Source organism: Panicum hallii, chromosome 9 (genome assembly GCF_002211085.1).
Source record: "Panicum hallii strain FIL2 chromosome 9, PHallii_v3.1, whole genome shotgun sequence".
NCBI classification, from domain to species: Eukaryota; Viridiplantae; Streptophyta; class Magnoliopsida; order Poales; family Poaceae; genus Panicum; species Panicum hallii.
In genome coordinates this window covers 17,426,888-17,452,982 of record NC_038050.1, presented here as the reverse complement: position 1 = coordinate 17,452,982, position 26,095 = coordinate 17,426,888, and the positions used below count along the sequence as shown (strand labels likewise).

Genomic DNA, 26,095 nt, shown 5'->3' with positions numbered 1-26,095 from the left:
ATTTAGACCTGGTTTCTACTAGCCGACTGCTTTGGTAGACACCGAAGCACTTGTTCACCGGTGCACAAACTGCTAGTTCTTCAGCAAACAGCCCAATATCTCGGCTCACAACCTCATTACCATACCACCTTCATGGTTGTTTGCATGCTGGGGCCTGGACATGATAGGGCCTCTGACCACCGCGCCGGGTGGTTTTACTAAAGTGTTGGTGGTCATCGACAAGTTTACCAAGTGGATCAAGTACAAACCAATCACAACGCTCTCTGCAGATCGAGTGGTTACCTTCATCTGCGACATCTTGCACCATTTTGGCTTCCCCAACACCATCATTACGGTACTGGGATCAAATTTCCACTCGCATCAGTTCTGGGACTTCTATGAAGGCAGTTCCATTGAAGTCAAGTACGTTTCAGTAGATCACCCGCGGGCCAACGGCCAGGTTGAGTGTGCCAATGGCTTGATTATTAATGGCTTGAAGAAAAGGCTATATGACGAAAACAACAAAAAGGGTGGCAAGTTGATTGACGAGATTTCGTTAGTAATCTGGGGGCTTCGCACACAACCAAGCAAAGCCACAGAACAGTCACCTTTCTTCCTTGTATACGGGTCTGAAGCGATATTACCAAATGACGTAATGTGGAAGTCTCCCCAACTGGAGATGTTTTACGAAGGCGAGGCTGACACTGCAAGACATCTTGAGCTCGACTCAGCTGAGGAAATCAGATGCAACGTCTTGCTCCAGTCGGCCCGCTACTTACAAGGAGTCCATCGTTACCATGATCGAAACATGCAACAACGCTCTTTCAATGTTGGAGATATGGTTCTTCGACGAATCCAGGATGACGCTGGGTTACAGAAGCTTAACTCGTGATGGGAGGGGCCTTTCATCATGCACAAGGTTACTCGGACGCTTGCAGTACTCGACTACGAAGAGCTCGGGGGCTTGTCAGACCAGGGCCTACGGGACTGCGCACATAGCATACTTTTTCTAGGATAAGGGATGTGACATGGCCCACACCCTACATCTGTTGTAACTGCTCGTAGTATAGTAAGACTACTCATACAGTAGTAAAACTAGTCGTAGATGACAGGAAACTATTCGGAAAGTACTCGGATAGAACTCTTGGGCTTGTATCCGACTAGGACTTCCATGTAACTCTGTCCCCCAGACTATATAAGGGTGGATATGGACCTCCTCCAAACGAGAGATCACCCGATCACCACCTAAGGCAATACGAACCACACAGGACGTAGGGCATTACGCTCTCAACGGCCCGAACCTGTCTAAATTTTGTGTTCCGTGCACCTTCAAGTTCCTGATCTCGATGACACCCTACCTACAAACTAACCACCTCAGGGGTATCCCTTGGTGGGCGTGGCGGTAAAACACCGACACTCCCCATCATCACTAGATGTGTCATTGCTACTACCACTACCGCAGCCACTATTTTCTTCCTAAATTTTTGCAGCTGGCTCATCAATGTGAAGTGTGCCTCGAGCATGTTGCCTCATTGACACCCTTGTTGTTCTCCGTAGAGGAATGTTTGGATTTTTGCTCCTCCTTCGAAGAACCAATCTCTCATCACCTTCAGAAGGGTCTGTGATCATGGCAAGACATCAAGAATTTAGGGCAGGAATGATTTGAGTGAGAAAATCTAGAGAATATGGTTGATGTGAACAAGTTGTATGCTCTCTGTGTACATCCGGAACTTCCGATTTGTGCAGTCCAGAACTTCCGAGTTTTCACAGAGAGACATCCAAAAATGCTCAAACACTTGAGAATAGATCTCTAGATGATATAAACTAAGGCATAGGACTACCCCATAAATTTTAAGCATGATTCACTTTGGGAAAGGCCATGAAATAGGGGGTCTCTACAAAACCCGGAACTTCCGAGTTGTGAAACCCGGAACTTCCGGGTTCTGCAGAGAAACCCTGGTTCATGTCCTAGTAAAAATCAACCATGAAAACTTGAATCCATCACATGGAGCAGCAACAAGGGTGCAAATGTAGCTGATCTACCAGAGGAATCGAGGAGAGCAACCCTAGATAAGGAGATCAGGTAATTGCATTGATTTTGTACCTTGACTCATGGTGGAAAGGATTTGAAATTGAATCCGGAAGAGTGATCCGGAATCTCTGGATTGGAACCACCAAGAATCAGCCTTCACACCTTGAAATCTTTGGCCAAACATTCAAATCGCCCCATGTCGCCTCTCTCAAACAGTATAGTGTCGGTTTGTATTTTGGAAGAGAGAATGAGAGAGGAAGGGGTAAGTCACGGGTCCAACAGAGATATACCCGTTGAAATCTGGAACTTCCGGGTTGTAGTGTTCAGAACTTCCGGATTTCACTTGATCCTGGGGTACAACTGAAATTTTTGAGAATTTGAGGGATGTGATCATTTTTCTAGGAGAATGTGGGTTCCATAACTTTAGATATCTAATCAGAATAGGAACCATAGCCTAGATTTTGGACTTGCACAAGGTTTTGGAGATGAGATAGAATTTCCAACATATAGCCCTTGAGATAAGATTTGATAAGATCCTATGGACTTAGAGAGAGTCTTGTCACCTGTGGTTAGCCATCAAACAATCAGAGGTAGCCATAACCACAAGATGACCTGACATGGTCATAAAGACCAAAAACCAAATAATTTTTCAAAAGGCACACACCTAGCATACTAGTTGGATTTTTGAAAAATCTATCATATATCACTCAAGCATCCAGCAAAACAAGTCAAGCACCATCCTTAGTATATTTAGCTCATACCTTACAAGATTTTAAAGTTCTCTTGACACTAAGTCAAATAGTTGAAGGTATCAACCAAATATCTAAAGGTACACTAATGACTTGAGATTGCTTTATGCAAAACATGCACACACTAGAATGTAGAGGGCCTAGATGCAAAGATCAATGCATATACACATGAGTTGTACATACCTTGGTCCTTGAGATCCCTTATCCTTCACAATAGAAGGATTTGATATTTAAGCTTGCACTTATGTACCATTCGTACCACTTGTGATCTTTTTCTTGATAAATCATGAGAAGCTCACAAGGACAAGAGATAACCAATAGTAGCATAAGTTCTAGCTCTATATGTTATAGCTTTTGAATGTGGAAGGGAATGAGCTACCAAACAATGAAGCCTCATAATATGGACTAAATTTCTCACAAAGGTATGATGCACACATATATATGTGGAAGGCAAGTAAATGTACATCTTTTGATCAATTAAGACCAAATAAGGAATTTAAGCCATATTATGGAGAGTAGCCACACGTAGAGGTGAACAACCCAAATTAGAGTTCAGAAACACCTTTTCATGTTGGATTGATGACCTTGAAGTCAAATAGCATACTTACGATAAAACCTCATTCTTTTAAGAATATATTTTCATTTACTCTACATACATGGAGACTTGAAAGAAAGGTTAAATCTAATGACACAAGATATGAAATTAGCTCCCCCTTAATATGCGCATTAAGGATGAAATACATGAGATACGCACCTTTTATCATTGAAGACACTAGAGGAGGCTTATTTCATATTTTGGTCAAGTCAAGTAAATATATTATAACAATTGAAAATAGGTCAAGAAATGATCACTGTGCTTTGTTATGTGAATATCAATCATTGGAGATAAATTTCATTTAAGCACGTAACAAGTTAGGTTTTATTATATCTCAGTCTTGCCCATCATACAGAATCCAGAACTTCCGGAATTGAGAAATCGGAACTTCCGGGTTTACTGGTACTCTGACTGAGTGGTGATTTGTCGGAAGTTCCGACGTGGGGTCGGAAGTTCCGACTAATAAAAGCATTCGAACCCGAGGACCCTTAATCGAAACAATGATGATACCTCCGATGGACGTTCGAAGTTCTGACATGGTGTCGGAAATTCCGACGTTAGCTTATCTTCTTAAAAACTGATTTTGATGAAGAATAAGTTTGGAGAATTTGAGAGATAAGACTTGTAGATTCTCCTGTATCATCAAGAAAATATTAGCTCCACCACAGAGCTTGTTAAGGGCATCATGGATCACATTATATAAATTTCTTAGAGGCTAAGTAGATCCTATATTTGAAATTACATAAAACAATCTCAGATATAGGAAGCTAGATAACTATGGAAAGATACTTGTTACCAGAGATACATTGAAGTATAACGTAGATCAATTAGATTTTATTTTGGCAATTTTTCAAGACGAGAGATGAGAAAACTAAACTTGAGATAGTATTGATATAATAAAACTCTTCTCAAGTTTTGCCAAGTCTCCAATACCTCTTCTAAATACCTGCTAAATTTCTTAAGCATATTTTGATACCCAAGCTACATTGGATTTGTAAAAGTTAGTCAACAAATATTTAAGGATCCTAATAACTTTTGAGCAAGTAGTTGATAAACTCATCAACCAACCTACTTGCACAGTCACCGTCTGAGGATCACTCATCAACCTCCTCCCTGGCTCCCTCCGCTTGATTGCCGCCCGCTACCTCCTTTCTGTGCACCGGGCCCGTGCTCCGCTGATGGCCGGCGGCAGTGATAGGTCGTTCCGCTGCTCCGACCTCTGCTTCGTCGTTCTCGGTGTGATGAACGCGCCGCTCGTGCGTGTCGCGGCCGTCGCCGCGAAAAGCCGGTACCGCCTCCGCAATGGAGCAGGGCGGAATCGTACTTTGGCTGCGCGAATCTGGACCGAGTCCGCGTCGACGAGCCCCTCTCGGATCCGCCCCGCTGTAGCGGGCCAACGCCACCGCAGCCAGAGCACGGTTGAAATGGAGGAGAGCGTGAACGCCTGAACGGCCCCGGCCCGGGCCCGGTCCATTGGCAGTGGCACGAGGCTGATAATCTGTGGCATCCTCGTCCGGAGGGCTGCAATGAATTTCACGATAAAATCAGGGGGTCCACAGTTAAACAAAGGATATGCGAAAAGATTCCCCCATCCAACCAATGGTGGTTTTGACCACGGCCTTCATCACCTGCGCCAAATTCCACTGCCGCTCCATTGCAGCTGCGAATTTACACCCCGTCTCGTCCTTTCCTCCCCCCGCTCGTGCTCCGCCGCCCCGCGGACAGCTGCTGCAGCAAAGGTCAGTTCTTTGGGAAAAAAAATCTCTCTCTCTCTTGCCCCTCTGCATATTCTCAGAGTTGTGTTAGATTAGTTTCATTCTTAGATTGATGTCTGTTTGAGCGGTTCTCGGTGTGGTAGCAACCCGATTTTTCGACTGTGATATCAGCGAATTTGTTTAAACATTATCGATTACTGGTTTTGATTTGGTTTCTGATGATGGAGCAATCAGAACTATGTATGAAGTCTCAGTTTTAAGTATATATAATGGATTGGTGGATGCTTTTAGGATTCAGTTTTCTACTCGCTTGTCGCTTCATTCAGCGTTTACTGTATAGTGGACTAGAGCAGAAGGAATCTTGTGCATGATTGCTGAATTATTAGTCGTGCTAAGACAATGACTCCTATTCGGGAGGAATAAGTCCTGCATGATAGTGACAGGGTAAATGACAACGCTGCAAATTAACCCTACATGATGCATGATTGGTTGTAAATATACTTGCTGCAAATTTGAGATATTTAAACTTATTTCGATAGTCACTGAAGAATCGTGCACTTGAGCCCCTGTTCAGTTTTTTCATGTTGGTGATGCTGATCTAGTCTCTAACTACACAGAATTTGCAAGGTCTCACTGCACTCTATAGCTATGGCTACCGCACAAGCCTCAGAAGCAGCAGCTAACAAAGGGTTGCCTTTGGGGATGGATGCAACAATGGTCGATGAGTATGCCTCCCAGTCAAAGTTGCTGCAAGAATTCGTTAAGATTCCCAGTTTTGGCAAGGCTTGGATCTTCAATTCCAAGGATGGTATACATTGTTGTTGCTACCTTTTTTGTTTTCTAAAATTTGGGTTTCTTATTGTTTTGTTTGGGGATCTGCAGAAAACAAATCCAGAGCAGTGGTTTCAATCAGCCAATCAGATCTTTTGGGCAATAAGAGGAGAAAGTTCCTTTTGAATTCTCATATTTCAAAGAGTGCCTCAAAGTCCGTCGATTTCCAGTGGTCTCCCTTCCCGACTGAAATAAGTGGAGTGTCAGCAGTTATTCCATCGCCTTCTGGAGAAAAACTTCTTCTAGTACGAAATTCTGAGGATGATTCCCCTACAAAACTAGAGATTTGGGGCCCATGTCAATTAGAGAATGAGATACATATTGCAAAATCTGTTCATGGCTCACTCTATACTGATGAATGGTAAATTCCAGAATACTTTTCTTTTATTTTTTGGGTAGAGGAAGACAGGAAGGGAGGTATGTATTTCTTTGCTATACTATTGCTACTTTGGCTTGTGCTAAATGCTGCTTTGATGCAGGTTTGAAGGGATATCATGGAACCAGGATGAAACTTTCATAGCTTATGTTGCTGAGGAGCCTCCTCAACCAAAGCCAGTGTTCAATGATTACGGATTCAAGAAGGAAGGCTCATCTGAAAAGGACTGCAAGAGCTGGAAGGGACAAGGGGATTGGGAGGAAACCTGGGGAGAAACCTATTCGAAGAAAAGGATACCTGCACTGTTTGTTGTCAACATATCCAGGTACGTTAGTATCCACCCTGAATTGAGAGTTTACAAATATCGTGTTTTTTATGAGGAATGATATGCGTCTTGCAGTGGCCAAGTTCGATCTGTGAAGGGAATACCTAGATCATTAAGTGTTGGCCAAGTGATTTGGGCCCCATCATCTTCATATGGATTGGTTTTTGTTGGATGGTCATCTGACAATGGTTTCCAAGAGACTTCAAGGAAGCTTGGTATTAAATACTGCTACAACAGACCTTGTGCTCTGTTTGCTGCTCCTGATCCTTTCAGAGAAGAAACTGAGAAACCATCAACCGAGTAAGAATATCGCCCCCCTTGACCTCAAGATAATTACCGAAACAAAGTTTTCAATAAAAAGCAGACAATGGCAATACACATTTTTTTTCTTCATGAATCCAAATTATAAAGTGAGTGACAAACGATGAACATATGGTACACAACTTGTTCCGAAAGGTATATGTTGTTTTATTTTCTGATGTTATATCTCTATTGTTGGCATAGGGGCAATAAGGGTGAAACTACAACTATGATCAAATTAACAGCACACCTGAGCAGTGCCTTCTTCCCACGGTTCAGGTAGGAATACTTCATTTGTTTTGTTCAGTTCCACACTTCGGCTTAGGTTAATCATCCAAACTAGATATAATGGGAGTGACATCTACACTATTTTGTTATTTTTTGCTAAATTTTGACTATTATTTTGTATTGCATTTGACTACACTGTCATCTGCATGCTTACTGGTTGGAAGTTAAACATATTTGTTCCCCTCTATGTCACAAGCTGATTGACTGTTCATATTGTCTGGTGTACTTTTCTGTGTTCTATAAAAAATCTTAACTGAAACTGTCAGAACCTACCTATTTGGTTTAATTTGAAAGTTAGGAGGTCTATTGTTTCCCTCATTTTTAAAACTCTGGAAGCAGTATGAATCTCGCATCTTTCTGCATGAACTAAGTTTATTATACATTTATACTAAAGAAACTATGTCTGATTATATTCAGTTTTTTATGCATGACTGTTAACATGACATTGCATTGTGAAATAATGGAAGTTTTTATTTTATAGTCCGGATGGGAAGTATCTTGTGTTCGTCTCAGCGAAGAGTGCTGTAGATAGTGGAGCACACAATGCCACAAATTCAATGCATAGAATTGAGTGGCCTGTAGATGGGAAACTGGATGGGAGCCTTGGTATCGTTGATGTGGTATGGGATCTTTTTTTTTAACTATAACTTTCATGTATTGCTCAGGTCCATGGTTTGGAATTTATCTCGGGCTGTTTAGTGCTGTATCAATTTCATGGTACACATTTTACTCATATCACTTTTGAGTAAGCAGTGCTGGACGAATTCTTGTACTGGGCTCATTGAAGTGTGGAATGTGATAACTAGAGGGCAAAAGAAGGATCAAAATAATGCTTTATTTCTTCTTATGATTACTCTCAATGATGCATATAATCTGATATCATATGCTTTATATTTTCAATTTAATATTCTGAGAAAATTTTAACTATTATGTAGGTGCCCATTGTGATGTGCCCCAAAGATAACTGTTTCCCTGGGCTGTACTGCTTTGGATTGCTCAGGCATCCGTGGCTTACTGATGGACGGACTATGATTCTATCTTCTGTTTGGGGTAGTAGGGAAGTAATACTTTCAGTAAATGTCGTGAGGTGATTGCAAACATCTGTTCGTTCACTGACAGACTCTTATATGTAACGTCAATTGTTATTTAATTGTAAATTACTTTTTGGCAGTTGTGAAGTTTTAAGAGTTAGTCCCCAGGATTCAGATTATTCATGGAATGTTCTTGCACTTGACAAGAATAACATTCTTGCAGGTAACCGCATTCTCGTATATTATAACTGAATAATTACATAGTTCTGTCACTTCGTGAGATAACTATCCATCTTTGTCTGCTTTTTTCATCCTTTCCAGTTTCCAGTAGCCTTATTACACTCCCTCAAATATACTATGGAATCAAGGTTTCTCAGACTGAAAGCCATTGGGAGTGGCAGGAAGTTTCAACTCCTTTTCCAAAGCCATCTGATGAGGTTTTGCAAAACAAAGCACTGAATGTTAATTGTTATTCAGAAAAAAATGTTTTATGATCTACAGTGGGTAGTTAATAAATCGTGATGTATTTTTGACAGATAAGCTCCATATTAGCAGAGCATAAGTTCAACATACTCAAAATCCCGATTAGCAACCCTTCTGACAAACTAGCAAATGGTATGAGAACAACTCAAGCGAACTTATTCCCGTTACACATTAATATTATCAGCATTGATTTTCTAATTAGATTTGTCTTTCTGAAGTTAGTTTCTTCCTTTATGAACTATTTATGCATTCGTCCCTAGGCTCTGTTCTTGTCTTCAAATCAGTACGTTGCCACTGTAGTAAGCTGGCACTTGCTCTGCAGAACTTTTTAAGGCACCCAAACATCTAGATTTAAAATTTATAATATCTGACCTTCAATGTATATGTTCAGTTACACAAAAGTGGTGCTAATGGATTCATGTTTGAAATTATTTTCACATGGTTATGATTTTGTAGTCTTTGTCAAAAATATATATTGTAAAAGAAATTCACTATCAAAAATCAGTGGAGGGTAGTAATTGTGATAGAATGTATCTATTATATTAAATCAAGGCAGGCGGGCATGTCCAAAATGAGTCTATATAAAGACAACTCGTATAGCTTATGATATTGCACCGTCCTACTCTACTTTGTCATGCTGTCTATTTTGAAATATATTTTAAAAGAACTCTGCCACTATTATTGAGATTCTTTGATTTTTACTAATATAGTATCTCTTTCTCTCCATATATGCTTTTGTATCTGTTCAGGGGCTAAGCTGCCTTTTGAGGCTATTTTTGTGTCACATAAGGATTCTGCAAGTAATCCAACCATTGTTGTTCTTCATGGTGGACCACACTCAGTTTACCCGTCAAGTTATTCCAAATCTTTGGCTTTTCTTTTTTCGCAGGGATATAATCTTCTTGTCGTGAACTACAGGTGAATTTATCTCGCTAGTACTTTGTCTGTTCTAGATATGAACAATTTGACCACTATCTCTTTTCTGGGTTTGTTTCTAATATTTCCATGGGACATGCACTCTTTTTGACACTAATACGCATGTGCTCTTTTCGGTTGCTTAGGGGTTCATTAGGATTTGGGGAAGAAGCACTCCAATCCCTTCCTGGAAATATTGGTTCTCAGGTGCAGTGTCATTGGTTCTTTTCCTGTGTTTAAAGATCATTCTTGCAAAATGCCAAAATTTATCATGAACCATGTTTCTCTGTGCAAACTTGCAAGCAGGATGTCAACGATGTATTGACAGCTTTGGACTTTGTTTTAAATAGAGAGCTAATAGATCCATCTAGAGTCGCTGTAGTTGGAGGTTCACATGGAGGTTTCTTGACAACTCATTTGATCGGCCAGGTTCTTTGATTACCCTTTTTCCTTTGTATCCTTTGATTATGCAGTTACTATTGTGTTTAGAGTTCATATTTACAATCAAGATGATCATTAGCCTTTGGCATTTGTACATCAGTAGCTTAAATGTAATGCCTAGTTTTGAGAAACGTATTACAAACATACAATTTTGCAAGCAAGATGTATTGTAAAGAAGTATCCATGACGATGAAGCTGGGTATCACTAATAATGATCATTTACTAAATTACTACAACTCTACCACTGCCAGTGGCTTCCGTAAGTGAATTTACAATAAACAAATCAGTATGATATCATGTCAAATTACTTTATGGAAACGATACTTGATACCTAGCTGTAAAATGGTAAGTTCAGGCATATGTCCCAGAGAAATATTCTTATGCAGTTTGGTGTGGCCAAAGGTGGCCATGAGTAAACACTAAACTTCAGTTCTTATATGGCAACAAACACACTAAATTAAGTGACTTTTGGGCTTAGTTTATAAAGTTGGCCCCTCTGGAATTGTGTCGAAGCTCCGCCACTGCTTTGATGTATGCTGGTATCCAGAAAACTAGAGCTTGAAGTACCACTTTCCACGAGCAATTGAATTGTGATGGCACAATAGTTTGATATGCTTTTACTTTTTTTTTCCTTGAATACGCAGGAGAGTTGCGTATCATTGCATTAAGATAGGAAAAAGGCCTCCCTCTATGCACACACAGGGAGCTTTCTAGGCTACTATCTCATGATTATAAAGTTGCCTGACAATATTCATACATGACTATCTTGCTACTAAATCTTTAGGAGTTGAGTCTTGACGTATTGTTTTCCTTGCCGAAATTAGTACTGTCTCCAAGGATTGCTTAGAATTTCTTTTATGCTGTTCCTATTCTAGAATATGAAGAGCTCGAGGGCATAGTCCTGTACATCACATGACATGATTTATGTATCAAGTTTCTGGGCTATAACACATTGTTGACGTGTACAAATTTGATTGACTGCAGGCTCCTGATACATTTGTTGCAGCAGCTGCTCGAAATCCAGTATGTAACTTACAATTGATGGTGGGTACCACTGACATCCCTGATTGGTGCTTTGTCGAGATTTATGGAAAAGATGGGAAAAAGTACTTCTCAGAGTCTCCTTCAGTAGATGATCTTTGTCAATTCCACCAGAAGTCACCAATATCACACATTTCGAAGGTATATGTGTGGATTCTGCATTTTTATACAAGAACAGTTTCTTATATCTATGCTTGAGAGACAAGTAGAGTTCCCACATGCAAATGGAGGATACTCTGTGGATGCTATGAGTAGTCATTTGCTTAATTATTTTATCAATCTGCAGGTCAAAACACCTACGCTCTTTCTCCTTGGAGCGCAAGATCTCAGGGTTCCTGTTTCTAATGGCCTGCAGGTATCTCCTCGTGCTTCTGTACTTATGTATGGCTGGGTGAAAGGTCTCTTTCATATTTCCAGTTTCTCGAAATATTTATCAGTGGGATTCCTTTTACTGCTTTTTTTTTTCTTGAACACAGAGGAATAAGAAATTGGTTAGGTTACAGGGTTCCAATTACTGTGTGACAATTTAGGAATTTTTTCTCTCGTGATGTTAGTTGTATAAGCTTCTTCTATTTGGCTTCATATTTTTTTCTCCGTATATGCTTTGTTTTGTGCTTATATCTTGTTTTTAATTTTCACAGTATGCAAGGGCTTTGAAGGAGAGGGGAATTGAATCCAAAACTATTGTCTTCCCAGAAGATATCCACGGAATCGACAAGTTAGTTTCTTTTTCGTTTTAGTTTTTATTCCATGATGACCACACTCCACACAGATGTCTTACAACATCTGAGGTCTAAATCACTCCCTCCATGGTGCAGGCCTCAGTCTGATTTCGAAAGCTTCCTCAACATAGGGGTTTGGTTCAAGAAGCACATGAGCAAATAAACATTAGTGCTCTCCTATTACATTCGTGATAGATGTACCTTTTCATTGTCACTAAATGATTGTAATTGGGTCAAAGCATCTGACAGCATGGTTCACTTTGCCAATCCGATGTTGCCAAGATGGAATAATTCTTTAAGACACGAAGGTCGTGTCTGTTGTGGTGTGGATTCTGGAATACCAAACTTCTAACAGCTAATTTAGATCATAAGCTTCTAATAGTTATTTTTACAAATGATGCTGATGTGTTAATGTGAAAAGGCGGTTGCATTTGAATTGGAATGAGAAAATAATCGCATGTCCCAGCTCATTGTACTGCTGTTCGTACTAAAGACTAAGGCTCCGTTTGGAATCTTGGAATTGAATTTCATTCTAATAATCATAATTTAGATACAAATCTATTAAACTAATATGATTATATACGGAATATATTTGTATACTATTGTTGCTTATACGAGGGAGATACTTATGTGCTATATTTCTACTGTAGAGGAGGAGTGAGACAAAGAGTGTGCTATAAGTTACCGAATAGCAGTGGTGGACCGTGACAAAAAGGGAGGGCCAAATTGGCAAAAGCTGTTTATCATGAGGCTATTAGCTGAACAAATACTAGATTTCTTATGGTGCTTTGTTGATTGCTTCGGAACTTTCATCAGGGAGGGGGGGGGGGGGCGGAATCCAGTTTCACCTCCACTAGGTTCCGCCCCTGGACGGTAGATCGGTGGCGTATAGAATCAATTTTTATCTCTCATCCTATGAATTTAGGATAGTCTTATACCTAAATTTTGAAAAGTGGTGGGATATCAAATTTTAAGCCAAATAGCCTAATTTATTAAGTAGATTTTAATTCCTTCAAAATGAGACGATCCAAGCGGCGCCTAATAGAAAATGGTGTAATCACCTGTCCTGTCTACTTGTCAGTATATAAAATTCTTTGTAAGATCGCAATCGAAGTCGCATCAGTAGTCCCTTGAACTTGCCTTTTTACCTCCAGACATCAGTTTCTAGCAACATGACATGTTCAAGTTTAACACGATATGTTACTAGCTAAAGTTGCACCAATAATGTGGAGAAACGGACAAGAAGAAAAGGTTGGAAGGGCATCCTGTGCATTCTTTAGGAGTGATGAATGCAGATCTGACGCTACCTTCTTATTCGATTGCTCTTCGTCTTTCCTCTGGTGTGGCACATGGAAGACGGATTTCTTCTTGGTTATATTTTTTAGCTACTATCTTAATTAAGACCTTGGTGACAAGCTGGCACAAAATTAACAAGTTTTGGTGCCATCTCATCAAATGCTACGATATAGAGGGAGTCTTTCCGATCGAAGGGAACTGAGGGACTCAACTACTCCCATGGTAAGCACTCTCTCTTCGCTGATCTCTACCCGAAAGGTTGCTATGAATTCTTGTATATGTTTAGTGTTTGATGTTACCGACTTGCTTTAATTTTGCCGTTCAAGAGTGGCTTCCTTCTGTAGTGGATTTACAAAATTATGCTTGTACAAAATTATGACATATTATGCTTGTCTTTGTGAAATTGCAGATTTAACTTATCCTAGTAAATTGTGTCTCTCCAGTCAGTAGTCATAAAAGTGTGCAAGTCTTCAGAGAGAATCCACTCAGAATGGATTTGACAACATCTGAAGAATATGCTTCCCAATCCAAGTTACTGCAAGAATTCACCAAAGTCCCAAGCATTGACAGTGCTTGGGTTCTCAAAAATAAGAACGGTGTGGCCACAGTCTTCTTATTATACTTCCTTTGTCCATAATCATCATGTACACTTCTCTAGAAATTCTATCAAGCTGGCATACAAAGGTGCTTCCTTTATGACTGCAGAAGGCATATCCACAGCAATGTTCTCCATTAGCCAGCCAGACCTACTGGCGAACAGCACCAGAAAATACACTATGTACTGTCATATTACGGGGGCTGGTACCAACTCTCGGGATTTCCAGTGGTCTCCTTTCCCCACTGAAATGACTGGAGTGTCTGTCATCGTCCCATCCCCGTCGGGGTCGAAGCTTCTTATAGTGCGAAACGGAGAGAAAGGTTGCCCTACTAAGCTTGAAATTGTTGATCAATCACATGTGGCGAAGGAGATACATTTAGGTCAGTCTCTCCATGGTCCGCTCTATACCGATGAATGGTGAGGAAGAACTGATTAAAACATAGCGATTGACACATATACCCTTTCTTTCCATGACTACAGTGACATGACTGAACGGCACTGTTCTTGTTGCTGCAGGTTTCATGGTATTTCCTGGAATCAAGAAGAGACCTTGATAACATACATTGCTGAAGCTCCACCCCAACCAAGACCAGTTTTCAGCGATTCTGGATATAGAAAGGGAGACTCTTCTGATGAAGACTATAATACCTGGAAAGGACAAGGGGATTGGGAAGAGGACTGGGGTGAAAGATACTCCAAAAAAGGGAGACCCTCATTGTTTGTTCTTGACATTGCCAGGTCTGTCCCCTGCCTACTAATCAGCACAGCAATTCGTAGACGCTAGTCCCTAGATCCAGCAGTATGACTTAGACTTATTAAACCTAAAACCCGCTGTTGTGCTTTGGTGTATGCAGTGGAGAAGTGCGAGCGGCTGAAGGCATTGCAACATCATTGAGTGTTGGCCAAGTTGTTTGGGCTCCCCCTTCTTCAAGTGGCAGTCAAAAGTATTTGGTTTTCGTTGGATGGTTAGAGCACAACGGGTTTCATAACACTGCTAGAAAACTTGGTATCAAGTACTGTTCTAACAGGCCATGTGCTCTTTATGCAATTGCTAGCCCTTTCGAAAGACCAGAGACTGACAATAAACCAGTTTGGTAAGTACCCACCTTAGGATCACAAATCTGTAGTTTATAATTTGTACAGATACAGACTACTCTAATGCGTTACCACTTATGTGACTGATGAAATAGAAATAGAATACCTTTTGACTCTATCCTTGCGAGTAGTTCCGTAGTTGGTATCATTATCAGGTAGTGCTGCTTGTAATGTGTTATGTTCCTGTACCAGCGATGGTAAATCAGACTCCGCTGCATCGGCACGCAACTTAACAGCAAGCATCAGTAGTGCTTTCTTTCCACGTTTCAGGTATGTTAGTATTAGTATTCATGCATAATTCGATATTGAAGCCCCTAAACTTTCTCTGAAAGTACAAATCACTGTGAGCAGCCAGGATGGAAAAATCCTACTCTTCCTTTCTGCAAAACAGGCTGTAAATAGTGGAGCACATAATGCAACGGATTCTCTGCATAAGATGAACTGGCCTTCTGATTGGAAAATGGATAAAGAACTTCATGTTACTGAAGTGGTATGCCCATCTGTTTATCCTGATTTGTTTTTCACCGTGGTCTGCAGCTTATTCAGCTTCTGAACTGTTGCAGGTGCCTATTGTAATGTGCCCTGAAGATGGTTGTTTCCCGGGTCTTTACTGTTCGTCCATTCTGTCGAATCCTTGGCTTTCTGATGGATGCACGATGATACTAACATCTGCTTGGAGAAGTACCGAAGTGATATTATCAATAGATGTTTTAAGGTAAATCAAAGGTTGCTGGCATATTCTTGTTCCAGAACTTGAAAGATCACCTCGATACTCTATTTTGTCCCATTCTGCAGTGGAAAAGTAACAAGAATTACTCCAGAAGACTCGCATTACTCATGGAGTGCTCTTACCATAGATGGTGACAATGTTCTTGCTGGTAACTGTAGTTGTAAACTGGCATTAAACTCATGCAGAAAATTGATTCTCTTTAATATTGAAACATTGTGGTTTTCTCATTTGCTTGCCGTGTAGTGTCAAGTAGTCCCATCGACCCTCCTCATATCAGGTATGGACGCCAAGTGACACCAGAGCGTCAAGCACGCAGATGGACTTGGGATGAAGTTGATAGTCCGTTGATGACAGCCAGCGATAAGGTTAGCTTTCAGTTGATGTGAAGTTTAAGTAGCACACATAGTTTTTTGTGGAAGTTAAAGTAGCATATAATTTTTCCTTGAGGGCTTTTACAAGCGCATCGTCTCCATAAATTCTCATCTCTCACATTGCCTTCCATTGCAGGTTAAGTCCTTGTTGTCGCATCACAGTGTCACTATACTTCAAATTCCTGTCACTAACGCCTCTGGTGACCTCTCTGATGGTAAAATCCTGAAAACTAGAGATGTTATATCCTAGGCCGTGATATTTTTATCCAGGTAGCACTTTCCTGTTCCATAGGGGGCAAACTTCCATTTGAGGCCATTTTTGTGTCCTACAAGGATAGTTCGCACAGTCCAACTGTTGTAATCCTTCATGGTGGCCCACACTCAGTGTCTGTGTCAAGCTACGTGAAATCCTCAGCCTTTCTTGCTTCACTTGGATTCAACCTGCTTATTGTAAATTATCGGTATGTTCCTTGGAACTTCTCCTCCGCTCTTCAGTTATGCATGTCAACATGTCATCATCTCACGGTTATTTGGAAAAAAAAAGAGGTACACCAGGTTTTGGGGAGGAGGCTTTACAATCGCTTCCTGGAAAAGTAGGATCTCAGGTACGCACTCCAGTTAAATTCAGGGCATTTGCTCTTCATGACTTTTTTTTTTCTTCCAAGTCTCTAACCTATCCTAAGCAGGACGTCCAAGACTGTCTTACAGCCATAGATCACGTCATCAATGAAAAGCTAATAGATGCTTCCAAAGTAGCTGTTGTTGGGATTTCACATGGTGGATTCTTGACAACTCATCTGATAGGCCAGGTTGGCATCCTAATCGATTCCAGTCATTGCAGTTGCTCTTTCTGTTCCTGTTCCTAGTGTAGTTTACAATTTGGATGCAGGCTCCAGATAGATTTATCGTGGGAGCTGCTCGGAATCCTGTGTGCAACCTGGCGCTGATGATTGGCACCACTGACATTCCAGACTGGTGTTACATAGTGGCCTGCGGAACTGAAGCGAAGCAATACGCCTCTGAATCCCCTTCACCTGACCATCTTCGCCTCTTCTACGAGAAATCGCCAATTGCTCATATCTCAAAAGTATGTTTTTCTGTCCCAATTATCAGGTCAATTACAGTACCATTTTTTGCTGGTATGGTTCATGAAACTTTGCTGATTGTGCAGGTGAAAGCGCCCCTTCTTATGCTTCTTGGAGGAGCTGATCTTCGAGTACCCGTTTCTAATGGCCTACAGGTACATGAATTGTTGACAGATTTTACTGGATTTATCAACAAACAGATGAATCTCAATTTTCATGCAATGCTGTTTAGGTAGAAATATTTCTACAATGAAAGAATTGCATGTCCATATTTTCCACACTTAATAATTTGTCTGTGCATCCCGGCCCTATCTTCTTGGTTTCGCTGATGCCTCTTGTTTACCTGTTTGGTTTCCGATGATTCCAGTACGCAAGGGCCCTGAGAGAAAGGGGTGGCCAGGTCAAAATCATGATGTTCCCAGAGGACATACACGAAATCATCATGTGAGCTAATGAAAACCAAGCTAATTTCTGTTCTTCCATCTCATATCGTGAGACGTGTTTGACCATCACTTTCCCTTTCCAATTGGGTTCGGATTTGGTGTTCTTTGCAGACCACGGTCTGATTTCGAAAGTTTCCTCAACATTGGAGTTTGGTTCAAGACACATCTAAAATAGGTGCAAATGCAGCAGCGCGAAGCAAACTCTGGTGATCCATTCGGTTGAAGAGCTAGGCGATCCGTTCGGTCGAAGACCTAGGCTTGGGAAGACCTCAAACTTTCTCGTGAAACAAGCAGAATCGTACTGGCCTCATACGTGAATCCGGTTTCCTTTCTAAGATTTGATAGAAGATGTAATGAATTAAACAACTGCTCCATTTAAATATTTTTAGCTATTCAGTCATGATGCTTTAATTCATGACTTGGACATAATGTACTCAGTTTTCATCCAGTCCTTTTTCTGTAAGGATTTTCATCCAGTCCTTAGGGAGGTAAAAAAATTATGACCAAATTATATTGTATGGCACCGCTCTAAGGAAGGTAAAAGAATTCTTATTATTAGGTGCTGGAAAATGAAGAATCAATGATGACATGGGATTCTTCAAGAACTTTATCTCCTCAGTCTCTTATTGTATGGATACAATCAGTAAACCCCCAGGTTAAGCCCCAACATATCTAAAATCATGATTAATCCTACGAGTTACAATTAAGAGAGCATGCTAAGCTAACAGTTCAGCACTGTACGGCACAATAAGGGAAGCAACGACTATAACAGATACAGAACAATTTTACAACAAGCAAATGTGTCCAGTGAACCCGCACCAGTCTAGCTCTTGGTTGAGGCTTGTGCAAGCTGCGACGCAATTTTGCCCGAGAAGAAATTCTCGAGTCTGCATGACCAAAAAGGAACAAAATCAATATAGTTACATGTTGGGCTCCAAAACCAAGCTATAAGATTTTCCAGCCCTGTCAGCTGGTATCAAATAATATCAGCAATATCTAAGCTAAATTTTATGCCACTGAGGACATATAAGGGCATGGTTGATTATGTTATGTTGCATAATGTGAATATGATAAAACAGTCAACTAGAAATCTCTTGAAACATATGGTGCATGTTTGGTTATTAGCCCCAGCAGGCCAAGCCAACTTTATGCCTTGCCCAGCCATTTTGGCTCTCATTTGGTTCAGGGCCAAAGTTTGGCCTGGCCAAACAAAATTTGGCAGCGCAAATGCAGAATACACACAGAGAGGGAGGGACGGAGGGAGGGAGGGAGGGAGGGAGGGAGAGATAGATAGATGGCAGCTTCAGGGCGGTGGATTGCTGGCTGCATTTTGGCTTGGCCGCTTGGCAGCCATGAGCTGACGTGTCCACCTGCTATTACGTCCAATAACTGTGCTATGCTTTGGATTATCACATCCTAAACAACAATATTTGCTAAACTGTTCATTTGATTACAAATCTGTTTGAACCAATTTGTTCGTTTTAATTAAATCTACAGATCAGATCTATGTTGGTTATATTTTGACACTAATTTTTTTTTACATGTAGAACCCACATGTTATGCTTGCAATTTTGACAAAAATTTTCATGGCTACAATCCAAACACACATTCTTCTCAACTTTGGGAGGTCACTAACTTTGGCTTGGCTATAAACCAAACAATAAATTTTGTACCAAATCTTGTCATGCCCTAGCTTTGGCTATGGCTAAAATTTAGCTTGGTTCAATAGGGGCCATAAACCAAAGAGGCCCATGGGCAACCCCAACTCCCAACTTGCTGGCCAGGAACATACACATCTCTGGTTGAGAGAACAAAGGACATACAAAGAACTCACCGTGTGGCACATTTGTAGTAGATAGTATCAGGAGAGTTGTAGGTTCTTGCATTGTTGAACATTCTCTTCATGTCGGCAACAAACATCTCTAAGGTCACATAATACTGTTCTGACTCGACTCTTCTTGACATTGTCCTCAAATCTGCAGACAGGCATGTGTTTTAAACACTGGTTCACTTAAATAACATGCGACTTTGCTTGATAAAGGCAGGATAAGAAAGGAACAATAGCCCTTGTACATCAAACTAACCAATAGGATCTTTGATAATGTCATAATAGTCTGGGACATCACGTGAATCCACAGGCTCTTTGAACGGCCAAGCATCAGGATGTTCATTCATACTCTGCAACATGAGAAGTCCATATTGGAATTAAAAATATACACACATTATCTGAAATCTCTTTGTCTGTTTATACCAGCAGTTTTCTTTTCTTTTCTTTTTTTGCTGATTGGCCATATCTTTGGAATATGAAAGCTGCACAAATCTATGGTCGGTAAATCAAGGTACATATCTACAGTTTATTCAATGCAATCAATTAGCATGAACTACTAGGTAACTTGCAACATCTGCTAAGATTTGTGCAGATAAAAGACTTGCCTTCAACAATATCCGCATAAGGTTAGTAAGCTGTTGTCTGTAAGTATTATAATCAGGGGAGAACGCTGAACGTGATTTAGAATGGCCCCACTGATCAGGTGTCCACCCAGCTTCCCCTGCACCACATTAATGGCTCAGATCAGACTTGCATCATTACTAAATTAACAAGGAAAGGCAGAATTAGTTGCTAACAATGGACAGCTTTTTCTGGGAAAAAAAGATGTTGTATGCTTAACAGTCAATGGTATGAACTGATAAGGCTGTTATTTGTTTTCAAAATAAACTAACACTAATGCAATCAGCTTCCCCTGCACCACATTAATGGCTCAGATCAGACTTGCATCATTACTAAATTAACAAGGAAAGGCAGAATTAGTTGCTAACAATGGACAGCTTTTTCTGGGAAAAAAAAGATGTTGTATGCTTAACAGTCAATGGTATGAACTGATAAGGCTGTTATTTGTTTTCAAAATAAACTAACACTAATGCAATCAGATGCTTGGAAGACCTTTTGAATATTGCTCCAGATAATTCAACACGCAGCATGTTTATAAGCATACTCAAACTAACAGATTAAGAGCATCCAAGTTAGTCCCAACTATCAAAACCTGACTCTAGAGGGTCAAGTCAACAATGTGAAACAAGTTTGCATAGAACTGACTTACTCAGACCAGGGATGTCTTCTGGTTTCATTAGTCTTCTTGGAATACCGGCTTCTTTCTACAAAGAAAGAAATATAATTCTTTAACATGTTGACCACCTGACTAACCAAAAGTCTGCCTAGCAGGGCAAGGCACAGCATCTAACACAAATAATATCTTACTAATCTTCACTTCAGATTCGTGCTATCTAGCATAAACCCAAAGAGAACAAAAAGGTATCTTTCCAGAAGTGACGCTATCTAATAACAAAAGCATGGTGCAGGCAAGCCTCATTCATAATGAGGCATACCTGTGATTTTCTAAAAAAATAGTTCACATGGAGCTGATAAACCAAATTATTCCTACAAGTCATTCCCTCTACAGTAGAGAAACAACTACCAAATCTCTGCGTACCTAGTACCCTAGCAGTTTTCCCCACCAACTTGGTCCAAAGCATGAAAATAAAGAAAGGCTTTTTAGATAAGAACACCCCAAGATACTAGAACCCCCGAGAGAAAAAGCTAACCTTCTGAAAATCAATTCCTGAATAAACAATATGGCAGTTAGAAAGCTCTCTGATCTTCTCATCAATGGCCTACAGGGAAGTAATACAGTGAACTGTCAAAAAAAATGACGGATTCATTGTAAATCATGAGCTGGCTGCATCATGTTCATGTTTGGGGCAGCCTTTAGCCTGTTACTTTACCTGCCTTTGACGCCGAATCATCGTTGCTAGATCAACGTATGGCAGCTTTGGATCAATTTTACACTCCATCAATATTCCTCCATCATAGTCTTTAATGTATCTAGAACCAGAAAAGTGTTAAAGCTAAAAATTGGCTAGGTAAACCCCTAAAATAAACTTTGATCACATGGAGCAACTCGATTGAAGAAAAGGAGATGGTGCATAACAGGCTTACCCTTGCCATCTTTCTTTGTCCAATGTGATCTCCTTTGTGAAACCCTACATTGACAATTAGGAATTCAAAGAAAAAGGCAAACCATTTTTTTCATATGATTTTTCGCTAAGTAACAAAAACAATGTTGTTGACATTATATCTAAGAGAACTAATTTATAACTAAGAGAGAAATCGCTTGCAGATAAATTGCGATGCTAAAGTTAAATTTGATGTAATGATTATCAGAAAATGGCACAATGTTGAATACACAGAACCTCCAATCCAACCCATCAATACTCAGCAACCTTCTAAAGCATCCAGATGTCTGAATTATATCTATTTTTTAGGTTAAGGAGTATGTCATACATGCTATTTCAGAAGTTCAGTTAATAACATGTACAAACAAGAAATTGAAAGAAACATTTTATATACAATTATACAAGTCCAAGGTCAGACAACCATACCTGCTTTACAAAATAGCCTACAGCATTGTTATCAGCATAGGTTAAGAAATGTGTGAGCCCATCAGCATCTCGTGCATGTTGCTTCAAATGATTCATTAATCTTGTCCCGTAGCCTTTAACTTGCTCATCAGCTGTAATAGCACAAAATGCTATTTCTCCAAACCTCTGGCTATGATTTCCAAAGAAAAATTAGCATAATAGTTTTTTGTGTACAATTAGGACACTATAGTATGCAACAACAAACATCTGTAACATGGTGCAGATCATTACTAATAGAAAAAAAATTGCAGGATAAGCAAAAGCATACACATATGTCCATCCTAAATTCTAACTTGGCAGCTGTTTTAAGATCATCAGTCAGTGCATTCCATGAATCAGTACGATTTTACAATGCAGTATCTTAATTACAAATCAATATTAGCTCATAAGGTGAACTGGTGCCAGTTGCCATTTGCTTTCAGTTGTAAAGAATTATTGGATCTTCAAATAAAAAGAGAAATAGCACATATCAAACACGAAGCATTGACCATTAAGCACAATATATATGCAATATCAACATAAGAAAATGCTAGCACTAAAGTGGCAGCAGTACCTTGCATAAGGGCGATAAGTAATGCCTCCCACGACAATATTGTTCCTGATAACCATCATTGACTTGTGAGTTCTGCGGAACACGACACAAGAAGTTACTACCACTGAAGAAATTTTATCTTATTCCCATTTCACCCCAAAAGAAAAAAAGACACAAAGATTATATGTGTAGATTCTAAACCATAGGCACATTACATTGGGCATTACCTATCCATGACAAGGCGCACAATATATTCTTTGGGCATATTAGGAAGCTGCCGGGCGAAGATATTCTTCAAACCTACCAACCTGGGGAAGACACAGCAGTCAATAAAAACTAAAGATGTGCTGCCAAAGCCAAACAGAGTTCTGAGAAGTGCTACACACACCATATCATGTGTTCATCAACACCATCATTAGAATAACAGAGAAACTTCAGCCTTCCCGAGTCTTCCTGCAGAACAAATTCGACTATCTCAGCCACATTCTAATCAGTACTATCAGAGGGCAGGCAAAAGTAAAACCAAGTTCAAAAAAGAAGAAGGCTTGACCTCGCGCTTGAGTCCCTCCTCGCGAGCGCTGTACGCGCCGCTGGTCTGGAGGTTATCAGTGAACAGCCCCTTGGGGTCCTCCTTGCCGTCGCCGGCGGCCGCAGAGCCGGGCTCAGGCTTGGGTCCCGCCCCCGCCGCCGCGGCAGAAGCTGCGGCTGCGGCAGACACGGAGGAGGAATCCGGCTTCGGGGGCCGGCCGGAGGCGGACCCCCCACCCGGCGCGCCGTCGAGGCGCGCGGCAGTGAACGTGTGCAGCGAGTCGTCATCGTCGTCGTCAGAGTGGGAGGAGGATGGGGATGACGGGCGGGAAGGCGAGGAAGGGGCCGATGAGGGGGACGACGGCGCAGTGGTGTCGTCGTCCTCGTCGGCGGTGGCGTCGGATAGCGACGACGGCGGGAGCTTCCTCTTGCGGTGGGAGGCCCCGCCGCCGGAGGTGGCACCGGAGTGGGATGGGGACGGCGCCGCGAGGCCGTCCATGCGGGGGACGGGAGGAAGGAGGTTCTAGAAGGTTCGGGGGGTTAGGGTTTTGGTGGAGATCTGGGAGCGGGAAGCTTCCGAGGCGCTTCCGCTGTTCGTGGTCAGGTGAGGAAGAGGAGAGAACGCTTCCGAAGTTCCGAGTCTAGTTGTCTCACTGGCATGTGGGACCGCAAAGGATGGGCCTGCTGAGCAGGCCCCTCCATGGTCGGGCTTCTACCAAAGCAATGGACATAGGCAAGCAGAGGCGATTCCGGCCGACAGAAATGATGACCTCCAGAAAGCTTCTTACAAGGACTTAAATGTAATTTTCTGTGTTTTGGGGGCTCCTTTGCAAGGACCTGGATGTATTATCAATCTATACTAGAAAGGCGCGCGCCTTTGCCGCGCAAGGGCCCATATTTCATGTCGTTGGATTGCAGTTGATATAGATTTTGGTACATAGTAGTACTCATTATATATGTAGGTATCATGGTTTGCAGGTATTTTGAACTCTCTATTATCGTGACGCTACTATTGAAGTAGAATATTATTTTTGGTATGAAAAGGAAACCATCTTTTTTGGATTATATTTTGTGTTTTTGGTTATAGTATTTTTTTATCATTTATTTTAAAAGTTTGTTGTGTAGCAAAGCTTAAGGTTTTGAAATTTTAAGCAATTTTTGTATTTAAAAATTTTTAATGTAAGGATGTTTCGATATCCAAATTGTAGGTAGAATGGATCCTACGTAGATATTTATACGGATGGATTGTAAAAGTGCTTTGAGTTTGAAATTGTACTATATAATAAAGCTGTAGATTTTTAAGTTCTGAGCAACTTTTGTATTGAACACTTTTTAATTTGAAAATATTTTGGATCGCATGCAAGCATTTTTGCAAACGAATTTTGAATTTAAAAATTTGCTCTATAATGAAGTTGTTTTTGAATTTTTGATCAAATTCTATATTGAACAATTTTTGATTTCAACGCATTTTGGTGTTCAAATTGTACATATAATATTGCTCATGTAGAAGTAACGGATGGAACGAGTTGTGGTTTTATTTAATTAAAATTCGAGGGTTTTTCTAAAAATATTCCTGAGAGCGGCCAGAATGGAGGCTTGATTTTATGAAAACTAAAGGTTTTATTTGCAAATTGCCATGAACCGGGAAGGTTGTACTGCGGGTTGATTCTGAGAAAAGTTGTGGGCTTTTTCGTAAAATTATATGAGAGAGGAGGTTGGACTGCGGGTTGATTTATCTAAAGTTTGAGGATTTTTTTTCACAATGATAGGGCCTCGCAAGATCTGGGTCGTCCACCTGGCCGATCCGATGGCCGAGAATAGTCCATGACCTGGCCACGCTGGCTACCCCTTTTTGGGGCATGAATCATTTATAGAGAATTAATAAAATCCAACCTTTTTTCTTAAAACAAAGTGCATACCACTAGTGTGCTATCGGACGGTGAATCTTGCGGAGCACGACACGCTAAGCCCTGGAAGCTCTGCTTATCTCCAGTGCAGGTCCTGCAAATTCGGTGTGCTAGTCAATTTGACATGCAATTGATAAGAGAAAAGAAATTTAATCAGTAAAACAATAGGAAACGCATCGACTGGGGTTCTGAAGAGTTCCAAGGGGTATATCGGCCGGAGTGTCCAATACATATATCCATACATTGGATATGAAACCGATACCATGACGAAGAGAGATTAAAAAACAAAACCTCATAATTAAATCCATGCGTTTAATTAAACAAAACTTATCATCGCTATTAGTCGGATCGGACCCAATCGAGACAGCGCTATTGGTAGGGTGAGAAATCAAGCATAATTTACCATAATTAACCGATGTATCCAATTATATCAGAATTTACACTTATCATTAAGTCTAAAATCAGCCAGGGAGCCGATTGATGCTACCAAACCATCACAATCATCCAACCGTTGTCTAGTAAATAAATCTAACTAGTAAGACTTGACCTAACATCATTACTCAAGGATCCGATCTAACTGAGACAGCTTGAGATAACTATAGTAAGACAAACGAATTAGCGATTGGACTACTCGCAACGAAACCTAAGATTATAGATAATTTGATAGTTTTAGTGAAAACCAAGGAAGAAATCAGCTATGGGATTACTGCATGAAAAGGTTAGATAAAGCCGATAACTCGATGATTGTCACTGGATAAATTGTAAAATCTATTAAGAACTAGTAAGAGATCAAATAATGCAACCTTAAAAGAACTTGATAGAAATCGATAACTTGGTAGATTGAATTAGACGCAACTACACCGATGCGCTGGTAATTAAAGCCTAGATAATCTGGTATACATGACCTTACCAACAAGCTAGAGATCGATCCGATGCAGCCCTACTTGCTGAAAAATCCGCCAAAAAAAGTACTCTACTCTTACTCCTAGGATTTTGGCAAAGTGCCGAGAAAAGTTGTATTGATTGATGATTTTTATTTACAAAACCCTTACGGCTTCTATTTATACCCTAGTCTAAGACTCCTGATTGATTATATTGAAAGAAAGCAAGTCAATCTTCTAGAATACTCTTGACCATGCAAGAAAAAAGATATTTTGAAGGTGAAGATATTACCATGGATATAAATATTTATGGAAAGTTCTAGAGTCACT

The 26,095-nt window shown here is 40.5% G+C and overlaps 3 protein-coding genes across 7 annotated transcripts; 2 read left to right on the top strand and 1 right to left on the bottom strand.

Annotated features, from left to right (window-relative positions):
• Positions 1 to 4,444: 4,444 nt before the first annotated feature.
• On the top strand, positions 4,445 to 12,265 carry LOC112875312 (acylamino-acid-releasing enzyme 1). Its single transcript, XM_025939116.1, has 18 exons — positions 4,445 to 5,094; positions 5,688 to 5,878; positions 5,953 to 6,262; positions 6,381 to 6,602; positions 6,678 to 6,902; positions 7,107 to 7,181; positions 7,672 to 7,810; positions 8,126 to 8,277; positions 8,362 to 8,444; positions 8,543 to 8,658; positions 8,758 to 8,836; positions 9,454 to 9,622; positions 9,766 to 9,826; positions 9,926 to 10,048; positions 11,045 to 11,242; positions 11,388 to 11,456; positions 11,743 to 11,819; positions 11,920 to 12,265. Exons 1-18 carry the CDS (start codon positions 4,928 to 4,930, stop codon positions 11,984 to 11,986), a joined length of 2,523 nt encoding a protein of 840 aa, XP_025794901.1. The 5' UTR covers positions 4,445 to 4,927; the 3' UTR covers positions 11,987 to 12,265.
• Positions 12,266 to 13,075: 810 nt separating this feature from the next.
• On the top strand, positions 13,076 to 17,952 carry LOC112874717 (acylamino-acid-releasing enzyme 2-like). 4 transcript variants are annotated; one of them, XM_025938212.1, is made up of 18 exons: positions 13,076 to 13,341; positions 13,563 to 13,715; positions 13,825 to 14,134; positions 14,234 to 14,455; positions 14,572 to 14,811; positions 15,005 to 15,082; positions 15,164 to 15,302; positions 15,376 to 15,527; positions 15,608 to 15,690; positions 15,786 to 15,907; positions 16,050 to 16,128; positions 16,206 to 16,374; positions 16,458 to 16,518; positions 16,600 to 16,722; positions 16,803 to 17,000; positions 17,085 to 17,153; positions 17,366 to 17,442; positions 17,553 to 17,952. In XM_025938212.1, exons 2-18 carry the CDS (start codon positions 13,610 to 13,612, stop codon positions 17,614 to 17,616), a joined length of 2,292 nt encoding a protein of 763 aa, XP_025793997.1. In that variant the 5' UTR covers positions 13,076 to 13,341; positions 13,563 to 13,609; the 3' UTR covers positions 17,617 to 17,952. The 4 variants fall into 4 exon arrangements, 3 of the variants coding, with proteins under 3 accessions (XP_025793997.1, XP_025793996.1, XP_025793995.1); XM_025938211.1 differs by having other exon boundaries at positions 13,529 to 13,715; XM_025938210.1 differs by lacking the exon at positions 13,076 to 13,341 and having other exon boundaries at positions 13,563 to 14,134.
• A 59-nt stretch (positions 17,953 to 18,011) lies between these two features.
• On the bottom strand, positions 18,012 to 23,667 carry LOC112874718 (histone acetyltransferase GCN5). Of its 2 annotated transcripts, none has more exons than XM_025938213.1 (13): positions 23,000 to 23,667; positions 22,838 to 22,902; positions 22,677 to 22,757; positions 22,471 to 22,542; positions 21,879 to 22,047; positions 21,436 to 21,479; positions 21,222 to 21,321; positions 21,042 to 21,110; positions 20,540 to 20,594; positions 19,875 to 19,990; positions 19,526 to 19,619; positions 19,276 to 19,417; positions 18,012 to 18,328 (listed from the first exon to the last, which is right to left on the bottom strand). In XM_025938213.1, exons 1-13 carry the CDS (start codon positions 23,474 to 23,476, stop codon positions 18,265 to 18,267), a joined length of 1,548 nt encoding a protein of 515 aa, XP_025793998.1. In that variant the 5' UTR covers positions 23,477 to 23,667; the 3' UTR covers positions 18,012 to 18,264. The 2 variants fall into 2 exon arrangements, 1 of the variants encoding a protein (XP_025793998.1); XR_003225018.1 differs by lacking the exon at positions 18,012 to 18,328 and adding an exon at positions 19,693 to 19,788 and having other exon boundaries at positions 19,398 to 19,417; positions 23,000 to 23,476.
• Between the last annotated feature and the right edge of the window lie 2,428 nt (positions 23,668 to 26,095).